Here is a 20,668-nt window from a genome sequence, read left to right on the forward strand (position 1 = left end):
TGCTCCAAAGCTCAAGCCTTGCAGTTGTATGTTCATTTATTGTGATGATCATTATTATTCTACTAGAACATGGCTGCATGCACTTCGTAATCGCCCCCTCCCCCTCCCCCCCCCCAAAAGAAAAAAAAAAAGACTGACAGCAGGATGCAGGTACCTATCTACATAGGAGTATAGTTAAACCATCGTGAATTCCAGGAGAGATGGTAAGCGAGCGAACGAGTTAGATCACCCAATGAGAATACCTGAAAAAGGCGTATCAGTGGATCAACCTGCGAGTGGATGCAGTGATCAAATTCGTGACGTGCAGGATCGTCATCCCCCCCCCTTCTCTCTCTCTCTCTCTCTCTTTTTCTTTTCCGTTCTCCAGCCGCATTCCATGTACAGAAGATCGGCCACGTCCTGTTTTTCGATGGTTATCAACGGCAGGGTGGCCTGCTTGATTACTGACTTGAAATTGATTGGGTGAGACAGTGCTGCACATCTTAATAGACGGTACTACTCAATGAATGGAGTAGGTGTATCCCCCATCTTTTTTTATTACTCCATACGTGCCGCATGTGGAGGATCCTGTACGGAGAAGATACACCAAGTCCGTCATGGACGAAAAAGCTGTGGGATCTGAGTCGTTGGCCTAGAGGGGCTAGCGGGTATTCAGTTAGTCATTACATAAATAGTCCCTAAGCATGAGCAGTGTAGTAGCAAAGCAATCATTGTGAGGCAAGTGGGAATGGCATGTATTTTTCTTGGGGGTAGTAGTATGTATGAAACCTCGCGTGAGAATGGTTACTCAGTACTGCAGAGGTCAGATGCTGTTGGGGCTTGGGACTCAGAACTGACCCATACAGAGTAAGCTCAAGTTTCGGAAAGAATGAAGAACTCGCAGCCGAGAGTCACCGGATATCGGCCAGCCAGCCTTGTCAACTAGAGACGCACTGAGGAAAGTGTAACTTCCTTTGGTCCACGTTGAGATACTGACGGGTTGACCGTTAGTTTACCATCTAGCATGTAGTTAGTTAGTTAGCATTAAATGTATTATTCACCATTATTATTTTCACGGGACTGGGACTACTTTGTAGCCTGCGTAATCTGTACTGAGGACAAATCCACACCTCCAATATGAGGCTGGTCCAGCCGGTGAGAATAACATCTTGGCCTGGTTGCCTGAATACTCATGTAAAATTAATCCGAATAGTATGATTACGTGCAAGGGAGCGGGATATCTCTTTTATCGGACAGGCCCCTGAAACACCCCAGGAGGAAGTACTAAGGTACTTACGGAGTATTGTAGGAAAAAAATCCCCCAAGATAATAGTTGGTTGGGGAATGGGGTTTTGTGTGACCTTTTTTTCCTTTCCCCCTGCTGGTGAAACGATCTGTCAGATTGTTCTGGTTGAGACACAACCCCCTGACCGGGGCCTGGAAGAACGGAATTCGCCTTTTCAGCTGCCTGGAGAACCCCAACGCCCTAGGAATAAGGGATCGTCCTGGTATGGTCAAGATTTAGACATCAGCAACCTTGCCTAGGACGGTGAGCCTTGTCCTGAAGCCTTTAGCTGAGAGTTTGAACTTTGTGGTGGCTTGGAGCGACCCGGCATTCTGGCTGGGGCTAAGATCTCCTCTTCTTGCACTGATGAATCATAGAAGGATCAGACGCTCAGACAGTTCAAGTTTGCGCCATCCCATTTGAGCAAGACCAGTAGTACCCTAGAGGGATCGTCTGGGTTTCCTCAGAGAATCCCTGTATGATTTCTGTGGGCTTTTGAGTTCGTCCTTCCTTAGCATTGCTAGAATTCCAAGTTACTCCGTACCCCTCCCAGGATCTACTGTACAAGCCAAGCACGTGTGTGCATAATTGTACTCATCTGGCCTTTGATCAATGATAGCCCCTCAGGCCATTATTATACCTATCTCATATTTCTCGGCTCAAGAATGATTTAATTAGGCGGTGATACTCTGTACTATTATATGGGACCTTGTTATTACGCTCCAGATGAGTCAGATACCTTAGAGCCAGGTAACTAACTAACTAACTAACTGAGTACTCTGTGTCTACGAGAGAATGGGGTTGACAGATCCAATACTCTGTCTGTATTTTCACCTTAACTACCACGTATCAACTAAAAAGAGAAGAAGACAATAGGTGGATCTCAGAAATCTTTTCCTCCCTTTTCTTTTTCTTTTCTTTTCTCCTTCCTGTTCCTGGAATTCTGCCCTTGTTTTGGACTCCAACCGTACCTGAAAGATTTAGGAAATGATCAGTAGTAAGCCCCGGCCCTAGTGGGACACATTAAAGGGGGAGGCAAAAAAAAAAAACAAAAAAAAAGCACCCTCTAACTCCTCTAACTCCCCCCGTTCGTCCCAACGATAAAGCAAAATAGATGAAATATACCGTGTGTCTCATTATGATTTACCACTTTCCCTTTCTCTCCCTCGCTTAAAATAAGGCAACGAGTGGATGGACGGACGGGAAATGAGAACTTCTAGAAAATTTCCCTGGAATTTCCGATTGCGGCCGACCTGACTCGGAATGGTTGAGTGACGTCGTTCATTTCGCTGTGGAGCTTTAGTTTAACTAAGTAATCTCCCGTTCAGTCATAATTGTAGTTGTTGGCTGCAAGGATGTCCTTCATATTATTTTTGTTTTAGTATTATTTTTCTTTTTGGAATTTGGATTTTCTGGACTATCCCGTTCGGAGATATAATATTTTATTTATTTTATTTTATTTTATTTTTTATTTTCAAGAATAATTTTTTTTTTTTTATTCTTTAATAATTTCGGATCAGAGCACGATATATTAAGCACTTGCTGGCCGTGTCCCTTGAAGTTTCTTTCCTTCTGTCCTCAAAGACATCCATCCATTCGGGTACATCTTCCACCAAGGAACAACAACAATCACTCTCTATCCATAACCAACAACTCCACATCTATCTCATCCTTCATCATGCCTTCCATCGGTGGTTCTTCTTCTCAATTCCCTCCCTGCCCAGGACCTCCTCCCAAGGGCCCTCTGCCTCCTCTCCCAAAATAAGTCAGGATAAGACTCGGATATGAAATTGACGAACTACTCAACTCAACCCTTTTCGGATGCGATGTTGTCCTCGCGGGATAACCTCCAGGTGAACTGGTTCGAGTCGCCCATTAGACAGGAGGCACTCCCACCTCCTTCAACGGATATCACGATCCCATTTTCGGCACTATACTACTACTACGGCCCTTTTCACACCTATACCAGTTTATTCCACACTTGCCATCTATCGGCTACTTCGCTTCGTGCATCTCGGATACCTCTAGACCAGCTCAATCCCAAGCAACGACATTTGCGGTGACTGGACACCTTTTAATATGGATTTTTTTTTTTTCTAAACTATTTCGGCTTGATCCTTTCCTCTTTTCGTTTTGTCATTCTCGCCCAAAAATGATGGCAACAGAGCAAGGCGCTGGCGTCTTGTCTCACTTCTCCCCAGAACAACACACACTTGAAATCCTCTCTATCGGTTCACGCAATCTAGCTGGTGGTGGGCAGCAGCAGGGGACGATAATATGATACTACCTACCGTAGGTATCAAATTATCCAACATATCAGACCATGAAACCCTCCACTCATTGGTTGGTTGCTGTTTCTAGCAGCCTTCCAGTTGTCACCATCCCACCCCGCAAGAGGTATGACAACATCATGACACAGCCGCGTGCAGACTATTCAGCGGCATGTGGTTGTTTTAATTATTATTATAATAATTATTCTTTTTTTTTTTTTCTTTTCTTTTCACCCAATGATTTGGCCAACCCGCGGGTTACAGATGATAGATCGTTTCCCCTCGCAGTTGGAAATATCAATACATCTTGTCTGCCTTTCTTTGATGAGCACCCTGAAGCTTATTTTAATTATTCTTATTGGGCATGGATTCTTTTGTTTTCTTTTTGTTTTCTTTCTTATTAATCTTGTATTATCTGTTATCTTTTCCTGCATGATCTGAAGCGTATAATAGAGTTAATATACCCGACAGCATATCGCATTCTCCAGCATTTGTTTTGATACTACTGATAATGAGATCATCACTTCATACATGCACTATTATCTCTTTGTTGTATTACTATCTCCACTGTAGACAATATGATTCGTACAAGCATGCTAGACTTGGCATTCAATTTACTACCAAGGTCATGATATATCATGATGATGATGATGATGATGATGATGGCGCAACAATGATTTACTTGAGCCAAGTCATAATTCACTCAATATTAAACAAAGCAAGGATTTTGGTTTGATAGTATCCAAGTAATATCTGTACTTTCTTGCTTAGTGGACTCCTCTCTCATCCTTAGGCTTCCGGGGCAGTGCCTGGCAGTGACCTTTTTTTTTTTTTTTTCTTCTTTTTTTTTTGTATGGAATCCCTCGGTACGCTACCTATGAGAGGAGGGTCCGGTTTGCCTGTCTGTCTCCATTCGCCGGCTGGACAGGCTTATCCTCATCCTCTACCTATTTTTTTTTTCTTTTGATTTTAGATTAATAATGATGATTTCATGACTGCGTACCTACCTGGGTCTGTTTCTCTTCACTTGCCCCAGTCAGTGTTTTTTTTTTTTTTTTTTTTTTTCCCACCATTCCCCCTTTCGGCCGGTAAAAACCAAATCGTTGCAATTTACCCGGCTCAGTTTTCATGGTTTCCCTTTTAGAACCCATGTGCGTCGGCTGGGGGAGCGCTACTGTAGTACTTGCGCTGTATGCAGGTATGTATGTATGTTAGGTATGTACGTAATTTGACGATATCTACCTGCATGTATATGACATGACATGCCACCTCGTTTTCCTTGGCTATATGACAGGATGTGAAGATATACTCGCAAGTACTATAGTAGTAGTAGGTACCTACTACTGTAGTTACGGAGTACTGCTAGTATCAGACGGAAACTCGTACTAGCCAATCTCAAAAGAATAGAATCAAGATGATGACGACAAGGATTAAATAATTGTCAAGAATAATCACATAAACATGACGATAAAAAAAAAAATAATATGATACCACCTAGTTATTTACTTCTGCTATAAGACTAAAGTAGTGCATAGTGGCGGTGACTCCAAGTTGTATTCAGGCCCCCCCGAGTCATGAATATGAATGAATCCCCCCCCCTCGGCCGGACTTCCCTCTCATGGCTTGATTTCAGCTCCAAATAAGGTTCTCCATGGGATCCTGATTGCAGGTCAACTGACTGCGCATGGATAAAAACCACTTGTAACCTTGTTTTCATTGTCCCTTTTTCTTTACTTTTTGTTTGTGTTTCACAAAAAGATTTCAATTTTCAGGTTGCGAGAGAGAGAGTCTCAGAGTACTCCGCACGGAGCACTGTTCACTGTTCCCTCGTCCGTCATCAGCAAGAGTAAACTACAAGATCCTTAGGTAATCTTGCTATGCCATGTGCTGGCTTGGGTGGTCCGAGGTGATCCCTGTACCCGTTGCTCTGGGGTAACTAAGTGGACTGGAAACAAAAACACGAAAGGACAGCACAGGGCAAGGACGGACGGAAAACGCTCGCGGAGCCATGGAACGTGTGCATATCATTGGGGGCTAATGTGTCTCTTATCGGAAGCCTAAATCCCCCCATACCAGCCATCCAGGTGGTTGACTAGTCACTATACGTACCGCTCACCGCGTGGCCCCCGGTACGGAGTACTGCTGACGAGTTATTTGCAGCTTTCAGTGGACTATAGGGATGCAATGCGGCTCTACTATCCCTATTCTCAGGATTACACCACTGGCCCGCCGTATGGCTTAGTGTACTACTCGGAGGAGAAGATAGTTACGCTTTGACTGGGGTGCAGCAGTTTGATAACGCCATCGCTGGGCAGCTAATCTATATACTTGAGGAAGAAGTCTGACGTCAGATCTAAGAAGGGAAAGAAAAGATATGGATATTTTTATCCTCTCCAATTAATATTGGTTTCATATTTCATATTTCATCAATTAACCGAACCCTCCGACTAAGTCTCCGGGATCGCGCGTAGCGCGATCCCAGCAGCTCAACAAGTAGGTCGGCTCAACACGCACTTCTTTAAATAATCCTATACCATACTTTAATACGTCACTATTCAATCATAACATGGTGAATAATTATTTTGAAATTAAAGACTAAATCTAGAAGGCTATTAATACCTTAAATTACTAAGAAAAACCAAATATCTCCTAAATTATATAAGATTTTAATATTCCAAGACATTATCTTAGTATATGCTTCAAGGGACAAGCAAGTCAATCTATAAGATAACTAATAAATTTAAAGCTATCCCCAGCTCAAGATCTTGCTTTTAGACGCTATATTAATATTCTAGATAAATTAGGGGTTCCCCCACGACCAATAATACTTATAAATTGTGCTAATTCTATTTTATAATCCGCCCATAGTAGCCTACCAGGCAAACTACTATAAGTCAGTAAAAGTTAATTAAAATGCTAGCTAAATTAGAATCCTACCTATAATCAAAAGTATATACAAGCTATTAAAGTAGATTAGAAGAAAGTAGAAAGTCATGCTACTATTTAGGCATGGTTCTAGTCACTATACTAGATTATTTAAAACTATAGGATTACAAGCAAAGATATATAGAATTTTGATAAAACTAGCTTCTAAATTAGTATTAGAAGGGATTATTAGATTATTACACGGGATTAATAATATAAAAGGGCCTATATTAGGATTAATACTAACTAGGAATATATGACTTTAGTAAAAGCTATTAATACTAGTAGATATACTGCAGAATTACTAGTAATTCTAGGTGCTAAATTAATCTTAAAAGGTTAGTTTGAGTATCTAGAAAAGAGATATTATATAGGGGTATTTAAGACTAGATATATGACTAATAAGCTTACTTATTAATGAATTTAGATCTTTAATACTTCTACCAAGTACTATACCAAAGACAAAAAATGGCTACTTATTTATAATAGCTTTAGATCCTATTGTCACGGCGTGCACTAGGTGCACTGGTGCCAAGGCAATGATTACTAGGGTATATAAGGTGGGATTCGGGCAGATCAGACATCAGGTCTGATCATAGTGACCTTTTGGTCCAATGGTTTAGACATGTTGCCCGAATCGCATGCTCTTACAAGTATGATCAGACCTGATGGGTAGATGGCTGTGGTTCGAATCCGGCTGGTGTCATTGTGCGACAATGATAATTAAGTCCTAGGGTTGGGTAGTCCCGCTAGACCTAAAATGGGTGCTAGGGCTGGGTTGAGTCCCACTAGGCTGAATAGGTGCTAGGGCTGGGTTGAGTCCCGCTAGACCTGAATAGGTGCTAGGGCTGGGTTGAGTCCCGCTAGACCTGAATGGGTGCTAGGGCTGGGTTGAGTCCCGCTAGACCTGGTTGCGCTACCAGATTTGAACCACGCCTACCTGCTCACAGCCCTTAGCTTAGCCTAGCTGGCTTAGGGCTGGGGGTCCCTACTGAATATATGCTAGTCGGCTTGCGGTCAAGCCTTATCTCAAGGAAGGAGATAGTTGTCACGGCGTGCACTAGGTGCACTGGTGCCAAGGCAATGATTACTAGGGTATATAAGGTGGGATTCGGGCAGATCAGACATCAGGTCTGATCATAGTGACCTTTTGGTCCAATGGTTTAGACATGTTGCCCGAATCGCATGCTCTTACACCTATATAATTTATAAATTTATATTATTTTATAAGCAAAATAATATTATTTTATTTTTATTACTACTATATTCAAGCCATCTTTTTTAACCACTTAATATAGGTGTCTTCCATGCCTATAAGTATTAGTATACTAAAGTGGTTGTAAATGCAACCTATATAAGTAGTAGAAAATTTATAAAAGTTAAATTTCTAGTAGTACTTGCTAGAATTTACTAAAAAATCTTTAAAAAGTACATGATATAATATAGCTTTTAATATACTAGAATAGTACCTTTTAATCCTAATAAGGTATTTAATAAACTACCTATTAATTACCTAGAGATACCTAAAGAAGCTGGAAGTAATAATTCTTTTAGATTCTTTAGAAGCACCCTAAAAATAGTCTAATACTTTAGATTCTATAAGAATTAGTTATCTTTTACTAGAGATCTAGGGCATAGTTTTCATGATACTTTAGAATTACTAGTTAAAGGTAGTATTATACAAATATATCTAGTAGAGGTACTTACACAGGAATTAGATAGCTATATTCAGGCAGATAGTGCCTGCTGTAAGCAAGTAAGGTCTTCTAGATCCTAAATATAGATAGGAGGCATATTATCAAGTATCTAGATATAAAAAATAAAGCAATCTGAGAAGAAATATAATAAGTAGAAGGAAAGATTATAGCTTTAGAAGTAATAAAAAAAGGTTATGAAGGAGCTTGTTAATCATGCTATTAAATAGGGAATTATTATAAAATAGTTGTGAGTATCTAGAAAGAAGAACTAGATAATAGGCTTTATTTTGGTTTATAAATTATAATAATATCCTTTAATTTGGTAGTACTAGAATATTTTGAAATTGAAGTATTTGAATAGGTGCGTGTTAAGCCGACCTGCTCGTTGAGCTGCTGGGATCGCGCTACGCGCGATCCTGGAGACTTAGTCGGAGGGTTCGGTTAATCGCTGGATTCAGCACGGAGGAGTCGAGAAGTTGGAAGTGGGTCACGAGTGACTTGGATGCCTGAGGATCACCATTCCTGGGGATGATCCACGTGATCCCTTTGCTCCGGGTCTCTTCTCTTTCGCGTCATCTTGTGTTTTGGTTTTGGTTTTGGTTTGGAGATTTCTGCTTTCCCCTTAGTGACCAGAAAGGGGTAAACCTAGTCCGAAATTACCCCTTCACCACGAAAAGACAATGGTCCTCGAACTTCATGTCTGGGGCCCGGGGTTCTCTTTGCCTTCAATAGAGGCCCAATGTCTCGCAACCATTGCCTATTTTTCGCAAGTTGTCCCCAAGGACACGTGGGTGTTAATCGCCAGCAGTGATCCTACCGTCTCTCCTACCCGTATGTTGAGTTCTACCCTACATACGTACTTGGTTTAATCTGGCTGAAACGGTTCTTGTTTTGTTCTTCTATCTACCCCGCAGACGAGCTACCCGCCCTGAGGAATGGCTCGACCTGGGTGAGTCGGTTTCGAAACATCGTGGATTACCTGCGCCAGTACTCCAATGGGGCGTGGGATTTAGATCGGGACCTGAGCGGCCTATCCAGAGCCGATAGCATAGCGTATGTGATTCTTGATTTCGATTCGATGCGCCGCTCTCGGATTTTTTTGCTCTTTGAGCGGCGCGGGAAATGAGAAGACCACACGACTAACGATCCGGTAATAACTACATACAACATAGCTTCTCCTCCTTTGTGGAATCTCGTGCCCAATCCCTCGTCGACCTGTCCCTTTATGTTACAAGCCGAAACTACTACAACACCACCTCCCCCGCCTACGGCGCAATCCTCCAATGGCCAAACCAATGGATCCTTCCTCCGAAACTGCACGCTGCCGCCAAAACCCGGACTGGGTCTCTAGGCCTCTCATCGCTAGACCTGCAAGAGATCCAGGAGCACCAGAAACGCGAGCATTCCGCTGCCGTCGCGGCCGGGCACATCCCGCAGAACTTCATCCGGAAACCCCGGGAGACGGTCTCTAGTCTTTTAGGCAAGACGTCGCAGCAGAACCAATTCCGCCTGGAGGCGCTCACAGCTGAGCTGTTTGAGCCGCTAGAGGAGTTGTTGGGCGATAAGGCGTATCTACTTTCGGGTCGGGCGCCGTCCAGCCTAGACTGCCTTGCAGTAGGCTACCTCAGCCTAGCACTAGTTCCGGATCTACCCTATCAGTGGCTTCGCGATGCAATGGAACGCAAAGCCCCGCGACTGTCACGTTATACGGACCGCATCCGGCGAGAGCTCTACGGGATCGTGGAAGTGTCTGATGCCTTTAGTCCTAGCAGCAGCAGCAGCTCGTCTTTACTTCCTTGGCAGGCCCCCGAACGAGCCAATCTAGCTGCGGTTGGAAGTACACTCCTCAATACCCTGGCAGATGCAACACCGATCCTCAAGGATGTCCGCACAAGCACCCGATTACGCGAGGCCGCGGAGTCATCGGACTCGGGACTCTCCGCGGTCGAAAGCCAGGCACTGTCCGCCTACGCCCGGGGCCAGAAGAAAGACACTTTCCTTTCAATCGCGGCTGTGGCGGGTGGCTTGGTGGCGATGCTAGGGTACATGGCCCACATTGGGGTATTTGCGATTGAAGAGGAAGAGGTCGAGGAGGAAGAGGAGGAAGAGGAACCGGAGATAATGCTCCCCGAGTCACTTTCCGCGGGGGATTTCCTCGGGTTGTAATGCCAGCTCCGCGATACTTGTTTCATTTCACAGTTGTATTATTATATTACTTTCATTGTCTGTTTGCTCTATTCAGGTGCGGACCTCATATTGATAGATTAGGTTATCCACAAAGATACTTCTACCGGTACTACCACCCGTATGGCTTGGAAAAGCAAGTGAGGAAAGTACACTTGCAGAAGCCAGGATCCTGCGTATTGATTTGGTGAGGTCTTTTACACTCAAAGAACGAAAGCGTCTTCATCATCCGCCATAAGCCTCTCTTAACTATTGTGGTTTAGCTCCATCGATTAGGAATCCACCCCAAGCTTCCAACTCTGTTGTTTACTTCTTCACATAAGACCCGAGCGCAACCACGCCTAATCGGTTCAAGCACTCCCGATGGCACCCAAAGACACGCTGCTGTCCCTTGATCTGGGGCTTCAGGATTGCTTGTACAGAATACGCCGTGACGACAAAGGCAACAGAAGGGTTATCTATGTTACGGTTAAGGACCTGGATATCATTCCAGAGGAATCGCGAACATACGGCCCCGGGAGGAATACGGGAATTATCCCAGCTCGCCATGGAGATATCAACAGGGACAACATATTTATCACCAACGACGGAGTCAGGTTCATTGATTTCGAGGAATCTTGTGTCAACTCTGCCGGGAGCAATGAAGGCTGGGATAGGACGAAGAGCGAGGAAATGCAGAGCCTAGCTGAGAACTTATCGGACAGTTCTGGCAAGGGGCGCCCGTGGACGACCATCAACAGCCTCCCAAGTTGCTCAAATCCTTAAAAACTTGGCCTATCGAAGCAAAAAAAACCCAATGATCGGGGCTATCATTGATCAAGAACCAGATCAAGGTAATAATATGTCAAACTTGACCGATAGACCAAAGAGGTGTCTAGACGATTATTACGTTCCTGATACAGCATAATGTTTGGTCAACATAATACTATTCAATAGTGAGTAGTACCTGATATTTGAATGGATCGATCGCTTCGTGAAATCACTCTTCTTCTAATCCAGATCCTCCTCCAGGCAGTCAAAATGCCCGATTGGCGCCCAGACAACACCGCTCCCCACTCTAGCATTTCAGGGGGTCCCAATGTTGCTCCAAGGAATGGCGAAGCAAGACCAGTTTCTTCTAGAGTACTCCATATTATCCTGAGCAATGACGAAAACGCGCCGTCTCCTTCATGAGGAAATCACATTTTCTCTTGCGAAGGAGCGGGAGGTTAATGTTCTTCATCAACTAGATTACCATGACAAGCAGACACGCTTCTTCTCCCTTCTCAGCAGCAGACGTGCCTGGTCAGCGAAGCAGAATGATATAAAGTTGCGGGAGAACCTCTTTCGAGACCTTTCGCGGATCTTGCTGAGAATCAGCCGAATACCTCTGCCACGAATCGGCTCATTCATCATAGACAGTGATGGATTCTTGTGTCTTAGCAATCGCCCGCTTTCAATCGAGATCGAGAACCTGGAAAACGAGAAAATACCCACCGACATACCCTGTTGCTACACATATTCGACTGTTGACTCTTACGTGGCAGATATGCTAAGAGTTCATGACAGCCGTCTCCGGCACCAACCCAACGCAGTGAACAATCTACAGGACTGCGCCTATCAGATGTCCGCCCTAGCAGCAATGAGAGCGACAGCCGTGTTGTTTTTCCGCGGAGATTTTCGCCGGGGGCCGTTTGTTTTCACACTAACCGATCTGCATCAAAGCAATATTTTCGTCGATGAGAATTGGCATATCACATGTCTTGTGGATTTGGAATGGGCTTGCTCTCGCCCAATTGAAATGGTTGAACCTCCTTACTGGCTAACAGATAAAGGTGTAGACGAGATTACCGCCACGGAGTACAATCCGCTTCGCAGGGAATTGATGGCCATCCTGGCAAACGAAGAGTCGAAACTACCCGGCTGCATTGGCCCAGTAGATGCTGACGCAAGGATGCCACGATTGTCCGAAGTCATGGAGGGAGTCTTGGATGAACGGCACCTTCTGGTTGGTATACACTGGCTCTCTCCAGTCCTACGGGTCTCTTTCGGATATTCTCTGAGCATATCCAACCCTTGCTATCCGAGCATGGCTCGGAGGAGATAGGCGAGGTTATGCCCTTTTACTGGGTGAAAGATGTGGGCAAGTTTGTCGCGAACAAAGTGTCTGATAAGAAGAAGTATGACCAAGATCTGCAACTGGCTTTTGAGGACTCCCAACTTGATGTACCAGTGGGATGCAGCTCCTTAACTGCGATGAAAACGTAGCCCAACTAATCCGCTGTACTGATATCATTTCGCATTCATGTGTATAACTAACTATATTTGAGTTGCAGGGCTCGACCTGACCAGGTTGTATATAGACTAAGCTGGCGGGGTCAGGAGGAAGCAATTTATAATATGACCAAAGATAACTAGTTCTAGTTCTAGCCCTAGTGCTCCAATGGGTATTTTTCATAACTACTCGAGTGAGAGCTGCATAACGTAAGAAGAATTCTTGCCCATGTGGAGGTAGTAGGTAGGTCTCCATGGACGACCCCTTGAAACAAACGTCCAGCTGGGGTCATGCCAGGAAAACGGATTACAAAATGTCCAAGTATATAATCACTTCGGATGTACACAACAACGTTATAATATCAACTAGAATGCAGTAGTGGTATATACTATGTACAGGCAGAAAGAAAGCTTTTGCATCTGGTAAGGGGAACTGCTAGCAAGGGCTAGACATGTCCCTTGCTTACTTTTTGGATCAACACCCACCGCACAAATTTAAGACGAAAAAAAAGACAGAGAGAACGAGAGTGGAAAAACAAACGCTAGAATCCAAAGACAATTTATGCACTGTAGTCAATGGCAACAACCAGACGGACAGGGCCAGGGCCAATAGAACCACCAATGCCATCAACACCCTCCTCAGCGGCGGTGTAGGCGTTGTCTACCTTGGTAGCCAGGTTGGTGATCGAGGAGCAGCGGCCGCCAAGGTTGTCGCAGATCTTCATGCCCTGGACCTCCTGGTTGGCGACTTGAGCCTGGATAGCAGAGACATCCCAGCCAGACCAGTTGTTGTTGCCCTGGTTGGAAAAGTCGAATTCACCCCAGGTGCAAGAGTAACCACCGTACTGGTCGGTGGGCAGAGAGTCACCCTTGGCAGCACCCCAAGCACCCTGAGAGTCGTCATCGAAAGCGACATACTTGGTCTCACCAGCTTGGAGGGAGAGTTTGAGAGCAGAGTTGCCGTACCAGCCGGTCAGCTTGCCATCGGGACCCATCTTGTTCCAGAAGACGAGGGTCCAGGGGTCCTTCTCCGAACCGTCAATACGGATAACATGCTTATACTGGCAAGCCTTGTCCGCAGCGACCTCGATGATGTTGCTGCCCCAGGGGCTTCCGACGTTGCCCTTGTACCAGATGTACTCGAGTAAGTTGGCAACGGTCTTTTCGCCGAACCCGTCACGACTATAGTCGTCATCAGAAGAGGTGTCATCCCAGGCAGAGCAGGATCCTGCCGCGGATGAAACCACAACGGAGGTGGCAGTGGCCGTAGCGTGGGCCGCAGAAGCGACAGTGGTCTCCGCAGCGACGACAGCAGCAGCAGCAGCCGCCTTGTCAGCGGCAGCGGTAGCGGTTGCAGTTGCAGTTGCAGTCGCGGCACCAGCGCCGGCGTATTCGTTGATCCAGGAAACCGCCTTTCCGTCGATGGTGGCGACGACCACATCGCCTACGGCACGCTTGGCCTCATGGGCCTCGTGGGCAGCAGCATGGCGGCGCTGGTGACCGTGAGTACGGGCAACAGCAGACCCAGCCGTCAAGGCCGTCAACAAAAGCACGGAATTCTTGAGTTGCATGATGAGGATGATGAGGATGAACTTTCAAATCAAGAGTTGATGCAGGGTTTTATCTTCGAATACTGTATAAAGGAAAGCGATCCTTTGAGAGGCAGAGACGAGTCACACAAAGAACGAGGGAATGTAAGCGATAATGAATGACAGAGTAGCAGCACCAGCGATGCCCTCGAAACCCGAAAACGAAAGGAAAGGACAGTGACCGTCAGCAAGACAGAGAGGGGAAGAGATGGGGAGAAGAGGAAGAGGAAGAGGAAGAGGAAGAGGAGCGAAAGATGAGAGACGGGGAACACCAGTCAAGTTTTATGCAGGTCAGCCAAGTGAGAAGAGAAGAGAACGAGTGTTGCTAGTAGGACTAGTCCTGTATGGTAATTTTGGAAAATCCTGAAACAAAAGTCAATTAAATGAAAAGGGGGGGGGCCGATCAGGGGACAGTTCAGCAACAGGTAAATTTGATTGGTGGATAGACAGGGAATGTTCCTGATCCCTAATTGATACTAATTATGATTGGCTCTTAGCTCGGACACGAGACCCCACCCACTAGTCAGTTCCGGACTCTAGACCCTGGGCGTTACCTGTAATTACCGAAAACCCTGGTCTGGGCTAATAATAATAATATATTAAGGGTTTGAGGGACTTCTTTCAGAAGTACCTACTACCACCTGGTTCCTGCAGCAATAATGAACAGGACTTTTATTGTCTTTTGACTCTTTACCTTGGAATGGGAATGCTGCCTGACATCAGGCAATAATATGTCACTCCGTTACCTTCCGACCATAAAACCCTTGCACGTCAGGACAACAAAATACTGATCCTTTACATGGTTTAAGATAAGTGAAATGAAGTCCAACAGCTCATTTTATGCCTTACCTTGGGTTCCAGGTTTGCTGTGGTGTGCATAATTTTCCCCAGCTCACCGCTACATCTGTCCAGTTACAGAACTGCAAATACCAGCTGAGGCAATGGATTCGAGCCCATAACTGAACCACTAGTCGTGATCAGTCTATACAGGCTCAAGGAGAAATCCCCTGCATAAAGAAGATCTGAGTTAATCTACTTAGAAGAGTACTGTATTAATTACATGTGGCGTGAATGGAATCAAGATTTCCTAACTGATCAGTCACATGGCCAGCATGTCTCTTTGTTAACTTGAGAACTACAGAGGAATTATATTTACAAATAAAATACAATTCTATGTCTAGAATGAATGTAACTATAGTAGACTTAGAGAGCCCGGCCTTGAGGAACTGACATGTAATCGTTCACTCTTTACCTTCACGTACCGAGGGCGACATCGGTTGATTAGATAAGCGCGGGGCCTCGGGGGGTTTTTGGAGATCGCCTCAATTCTTCAACAAGATCCTTCTTCTCCCAAAGAATCAAATCTGACTCCCTTTCCCCCTCTCCCCCCTCTCCCCCCAAAATCCCCCCCAATCGTCCTCTCTCATGCCCCGATCCGCCATTGTTCAAGAGTACAACCCGACTCCAACCCTCACGGTCGACCGCAAAACCGCCGAGCATCAACATGAAGGCATCATCGCGCGTCCCTCGGGGTATCGAGTGTCCTGGCACGCCAACCCAGCAGTAGAACCCCACCACTTCGGCCAGTCGCACCCCATGAAACCATGGCGACTCACCCTCACCAAGCAACTGGTGCTCGCGTACGGCATGCACCACGCAATGGACCTATACCATGCGCGCGCAGCCACGACCGAGGAACTCGCCGACTTCCATACGTCCGACTACCTGGACTTTCTCCAACGAGTCGTCCCCGGCGATATGGAGAAACCCGAGCTCGGCGAGAAAGTCGCGCGCTTCAACTTCGGCGACGACTGTCCCATCTTCGACGGCCTGTACCAGTACTGCTGCCTGTACGCGGGGGGGTCGATCGACGCCGCGCGCAAGCTCTGCAACAACCAAGCAGACATCGCAATTAACTGGTCGGGCGGCCTGCACCACGCCAAAAAGGCCGAAGCCAGCGGCTTCTGCTACGTCAACGACATTGTGCTGGCCATCCTGCAGCTCCTCCGCCTCCACCCGCGCGTCATGTACATCGACATCGACGTCCACCACGGCGACGGCGTCGAGCAGGCCTTCTGGTCCTCCGACCGCGTCCTCACCGTGTCCTTCCACAAATACGACAAGGAGAACTTCTTCCCGGGCACGGGGCCCCTCGACAGCACCGGCCCCACGCACCCGCTCAACCCCGGCGCCCACCACGCCGTCAACGTGCCCCTCCACGACGGCATCGACGACGACTCTTACGTGCAGCTCTTCCACGAGGTCATCGGCACCTGCGTCGAAGTGTACCGCCCCGCCGCCATCGTGCTGCAATGCGGCGCCGACTCCCTGGGCTGCGACCGCCTCGGATGCTTCAACCTCAACGTCTCCGCGCACGGGGCCTGCGTCGCCTTCGTGAAAACCTTCAAGCTGCCCCTCCTGGTCGTCGGCGGCGGCGGCTACACCCCGCGCAACGTCTCCCGCGCCTGGGCCCACGAAACCTCCATCCTCATCGACGCCCAGGACGTCATCGACCCCGTGATCCCCCAATCCGTCGCCTTCCGCAACCACTTTGGCCCCGATTTCTCCCTCTTCCCGCCGCTGTCCGAGATGCGCAAGCTCGAAAATAAAAACTCCCGCGCGTACTTGGCCCATGTGCTCCAGACCGTCCGCGAGCAGCTCCGATATGTCCAATCGGCCCCCAGTGTGCAGATGTCCATGATTCCGCCGGATTTGTTGGGTCTGAGAGAGGATACAGAGGACGAGATCAAGGAGGAGATTGCTCGCTTGGAAGAGGAGCGCGACGACCAGGGAGGTGGTGGTTCCATGGGGAAATCTTCTCGACGACGTGATGCCGAGAAGGGCAGTGGTCAGCGCGGGGAACTATATTCTTGATTTTTTTTTTTTTTCCATGTTTATATTTGTTTTTTTTTTTTTTTTTTTTTTTTGGTGTTTGGTGGGGAAATATAGGTCCAATGGCGTTAAGGGCGGGCGAGGGGGGGGGGTTTACTTGGTTGCTTGCTTGATTGCTTGGTTGCTTGGTTGAGTACCTTTTTTTTTTCTTTTCTTCTCTTGGTGGTTTCATCCAATAAACTTTCTCTCATGTTGAAAGGCGATAGAGGAGTCGATACAGTGGAACCTGAATACATCCATTTTATCCATCACAATACCACTGAACACATCAAAGTGGCTTTGATTTATGATTACAACCTTCAGAGACAGTGAGATACATATATCCGTTGGAGAAAAAAAAAAAAGGGAATAAAAAAACAAATGTATAATATTATTATATATTGCCCGTACCGCTCTACTCCCTCTCACGTACGTACCTATAAGTCATAGGACTTTTTTTTTAGTCTTGTTATATGAATCTCTTTTTCACTTTAAATCGCCTGATTTTATTATTTGCATAAACAAAAATGCAAATCGGGTATCCAGTACAAGTTGATGACGTTTGGCAGAGACTAGGTGTTGAAATCCAAACCTCAAAAGCTCCGCAGGTTGAAGTCGAGTCGACCTCGCCTCCGGCCAGCTCTTAACAGGGTATGTGGGTGACGGTTCTATAGGGCAGCTCAATTACGTCAGGACCCACGGCGATCCACCCATTCCAGGTTCAGCATTGAATCGGCCGGAAAACTGGTTAGGATCATAGCGGGTGGCGTCCGGCGGGAGGGTAAAGTAAAGGCATGGATGTTGTTGTTCAAGGTAAAGGAGAATCCGATGCATCCACGTACGCATCGACATCCGATGTTCGAGAGTCCTTCCTCTCGACGGCTTCTGGAGCTCCCGTTGTGGTTGACTTGGTGTCGGTGTCGGTGCCGTTCAGAGTAGCGGCCTTACGTTCCGGGATTTCAAAGTTATCCCATGTCTGTCCCTCCAGGACCGGCGCAATAGCAAGAATCTGCTTAGTGGCTAGCTCGGGATTATGAGGGTCACTAGCACAAGAAAATTAGCTTAGCTTGGCAATGGTTTCCATATAAGCAAGAAACCTACACGTGGGCATTGATGATCCAGTCGAGGCCCTCCTCCCCCTCTTCCGAGCCACCGGGCCCGCCTTGGACCGCTCGGAAGAGCCGGGGTTTCCAGTCAACTCCCTGCTGAGCCCGTTTGGCTGCTTCGTCTCGTTGGCGGTCTTCAATTTTGGTCTTCTCATCCGTGGCAGCCTCATGATCCCGGGCGATAATAGCTTTCACTGTGTTCTTCCATAATCGCTGGGACTCACGTTCGCCCTGCTGTTCCATTGATCGGGTTGTAGGGAAGGTTGGCTTGGATTTTTTAGCGTTGAAGAGGAGTTCTTTCTCGTTGGACTGCGCGAGTTAGCCAGGTTTGGGAGAAAATATAGAGTCAGCGCAAAACAAAACCAAAGAAACATACATGGACGTTCTTGATATACATTTCGCCATTCCAAAAACCCGACAGCTCGTAGTATACCTCTCCAGTCTTCTCGTTCTTGATCGTTCCACCGATCGCATTGTAAGTGCCGGAAAAGTAGCCCTTGGTTTTGAATTCGAGATCGGCCACGAGATTATGCTCGGGACATCTCACAAAGCTGTGGTCACCGAGCTCATACTTCATCTTTCCGAATAGAATACCTCTAGCGTACATGTTCGGCTGTGTCAGGATGCTAGTTGCTTTTGTTAGCAAACGTGCTTTCTGTCATCCACGAGCCCACCTACTATCGCTCTCCTCGGACCTTGTCCGCTCCACGGTTCAAGAACCGTAAAATCGCGATTCCTTCCATCATACTGGCGGCGGAGTTGCCGAGAAACCTACTCCGAGGCTTGAGCGTACCGTCGATCCGGATATTGTGTTCGGGGGCCATGAAAAAATAGCTTGACTTGGGAGGGTGGTGGGATGTCTGTTCGGAAATATAATAGCCACGAGTGCCGTCCGGATACTCCCAGGAGCAGGTATAGGTTTCTCCTAGGATAGGGTTCAACGGCTTCTTGACTCCTCTATTGCCTGGTCGTCAGCGGATGCGCCCGGTGAGTTTGAGACAGGGAAAAGGCAAGGAATTAAGACGTACGGCGGTTTGATATGCCAGCCGCTCAGGTAGAACTTGACAACGGATACGAAGCGCTCGAGAGGATCATCGACCTCGGACATGGGGAGTAGGGTTTCTGGGTGAGCCATGAAACTGGAAGATGGTCGTTGTTAGCTATGATATCGCAGAAGAACATTCAAGGAGCATTAAACTACACATAGATCGATAAACAATGCTTGGTACATACTTCGTGATCCGCTCTAGCATGGATCGGGGTTCGAGAATGAAAGTGGGCAGGACAACCCGACTAAGGTCCGCTCCCGGTCGGAGCTGGGAGATGATGTGGGTGAGAACTGTGATCGAGAAGCAGATCCGGGGTTAGTACTAGATGTATTCGATCCTATGTTGCACGGTAAAAAGGTGCGTAAAAGAGAAGGGAAATCAGTACATAACTACATACCATTACCCTGGTCGGGCTCGACAATCTCATCTTCCCCGCTGCCGGAATCATGCTTGGATTCATCGACAGAGGAACGATTACCTGACGCATTGAAAAAGGAACCCCAGTCAGCGGACATGATGGCGGGGGAAGGGGGGAAAGGAAATAAAACGGGGGAAAGCCGGGAAAATCAGATGTAACAGATGAGAAATATAGGAAGGATGAAGAAGCGAAATTTAATTGATTAGATTCTTGATGAACTGGAGGGAGAAGAAGAAGAGAAGAAGTTGTGAAGGGGAGAAGTTTGGAGGAGGAAAAGAAAGAGGGGAAAGAAAGGCAGCAAGAAAATGACGTGGGGAGCGACAATGACGACGGCAACAACTTACTGACTGCACTCATGAGCGACGACCGGCGGCGGATATGCGAAACTGAGATCATGGGCATGGCTACAATTATATCTCGTTCTTGAGAAAGAGTCGCGTTGGCAAAGTCTTCTAGAGGAGGGAATTTATTTCATTCTAGTCACCATTCTTTTTTGGTTTTAATATCAAGGAGGAAAAGAGAGAGGGAGGGAGAGAGAGACAGAGAGACAGAGAGAGACAGAGAGAGACGGAGAGACAGAGAGACAGAGAGACAGAGAGAGAGAAAGAGAGAAAAAGAGAGAAAAAGGTAGAGGAGCTGAAGTTATTCGCTGTTTGGGGAGTGTTCGAGCTTTTTATACGCTTTTTTTTTGTTTCACTCGACGATCCCCCGCCAACTATTTAGGGATTTGCTGCTAACAGACAAATGAGGGTTAAGGGCTTTTTTTTTTTTTTTTTCTCTTTTCTTCTTCTCTCCTTCTGACTCTTCCCTAGAGAGGGAAAAATAAATTAATAATTTTGGAGTTTGTTGTTCACCGATCATCGTCAGGCAAAAGGAGCCACATAGCTTGGCGGGTGGGGTGTGTGTACAGGAGAATCCGAGAAAATCTGTAGAGAATTGGAGCAAAAAAAGGCATGACAATGATCCTTCGAGAAAAGAGGGGCGGGAAATTATTACAAAAGAGGATATAGAACATGAGACAAGACGCCGCTTCCCCAAGGGT

General features: G+C 46.5%; 6 protein-coding genes across 6 annotated transcripts; 4 read left to right on the forward strand and 2 right to left on the reverse strand.

Moving 5' to 3' along the window:
• Positions 1-8,836: 8,836 nt before the first annotated feature.
• On the forward strand, positions 8,837-10,630 carry P175DRAFT_0471777 (uncharacterized protein; the record flags this gene model as incomplete). Its single annotated transcript, XM_040895105.1, has 3 exons — positions 8,837-8,987; positions 9,071-9,209; positions 9,329-10,630. 3 exons carry the CDS (start codon positions 8,837-8,839, stop codon positions 10,320-10,322), a joined length of 1,284 nt encoding a protein of 427 aa, XP_040756409.1. The 3' UTR covers positions 10,323-10,630.
• Positions 10,631-10,670: 40 nt separating this feature from the next.
• On the forward strand, positions 10,671-11,276 carry P175DRAFT_0498121 (uncharacterized protein). Its single transcript, XM_040896434.1, has one exon. It carries the CDS (start codon positions 10,704-10,706, stop codon positions 11,103-11,105), a length of 402 nt encoding a protein of 133 aa, XP_040756410.1. The 5' UTR covers positions 10,671-10,703; the 3' UTR covers positions 11,106-11,276.
• A 208-nt stretch (positions 11,277-11,484) lies between these two features.
• On the forward strand, positions 11,485-12,587 carry P175DRAFT_0528544 (uncharacterized protein; the record flags this gene model as incomplete). The annotated part of the gene is made up of 2 exons (XM_040899625.1): positions 11,485-12,284; positions 12,353-12,587. The coding sequence occupies 2 exons, from the start codon at positions 11,485-11,487 to the stop codon at positions 12,585-12,587; spliced, it is 1,035 nt and encodes a 344-aa protein (XP_040756411.1).
• Positions 12,588-13,153: 566 nt separating this feature from the next.
• aspf4 (allergen Asp F4) lies at positions 13,154-14,164 on the reverse strand (the record flags this gene model as incomplete). The annotated part of the gene is made up of 1 exon (XM_040893298.1): positions 13,154-14,164. The coding sequence occupies one exon, from the start codon at positions 14,162-14,164 to the stop codon at positions 13,154-13,156; it is 1,011 nt and encodes a 336-aa protein (XP_040756412.1).
• A 1,396-nt stretch (positions 14,165-15,560) lies between these two features.
• On the forward strand, positions 15,561-17,070 carry hosA (histone deacetylase HOS2). The gene has a single exon (XM_040896435.1). The coding sequence runs from the start codon at positions 15,608-15,610 to the stop codon at positions 17,054-17,056; it is 1,449 nt and encodes a 482-aa protein (XP_040756413.1). The 5' UTR covers positions 15,561-15,607; the 3' UTR covers positions 17,057-17,070.
• Positions 17,071-17,436: 366 nt separating this feature from the next.
• Positions 17,437-20,384, reverse strand: P175DRAFT_0498124 (OSBP family protein). The gene is made up of 8 exons (XM_040896436.1): positions 19,971-20,384; positions 19,606-19,686; positions 19,393-19,498; positions 19,188-19,298; positions 18,838-19,116; positions 18,536-18,785; positions 18,155-18,468; positions 17,437-18,096 (listed from the first exon to the last, which is right to left on the reverse strand). Exons 1-8 carry the CDS (start codon positions 20,026-20,028, stop codon positions 17,862-17,864), a joined length of 1,434 nt encoding a protein of 477 aa, XP_040756414.1. The 5' UTR covers positions 20,029-20,384; the 3' UTR covers positions 17,437-17,861.
• Between the last annotated feature and the right edge of the window lie 284 nt (positions 20,385-20,668).

This window comes from Aspergillus ochraceoroseus, assembly GCF_002846915.1.
Source record: "Aspergillus ochraceoroseus IBT 24754 chromosome Unknown P175scaffold_1, whole genome shotgun sequence".
Classification (NCBI taxonomy): Eukaryota; Fungi; Ascomycota; class Eurotiomycetes; order Eurotiales; family Aspergillaceae; genus Aspergillus; species Aspergillus ochraceoroseus.

Bases quoted from the DNA above. Each gene is read 5' to 3' on its own strand.
- hosA (XM_040896435.1), top strand. From the start codon at position 15,608: ATGCCCCGATCCGCCATTGTTCAAGAGTACAACCCGACTCCAACCCTC.
- P175DRAFT_0498124 (XM_040896436.1), bottom strand. From the start codon at position 20,028: ATGCCCATGATCTCAGTTTCGCATATCCGCCGCCGGTCGTCGCTCATG. The intron at 19,499-19,605 runs GTATGTAGTTAT...TCTCGATCACAG, and splicing joins CGAGCCCGACCAGGGTAATG to TTCTCACCCACATCATCTCC. The intron at 18,469-18,535 runs GTATGTTTCTTT...TAACTCGCGCAG, and splicing joins TGTATATCAAGAACGTCCAT to TCCAACGAGAAAGAACTCCT.
- P175DRAFT_0498121 (XM_040896434.1), top strand. From the start codon at position 10,704: ATGGCACCCAAAGACACGCTGCTGTCCCTTGATCTGGGGCTTCAGGAT.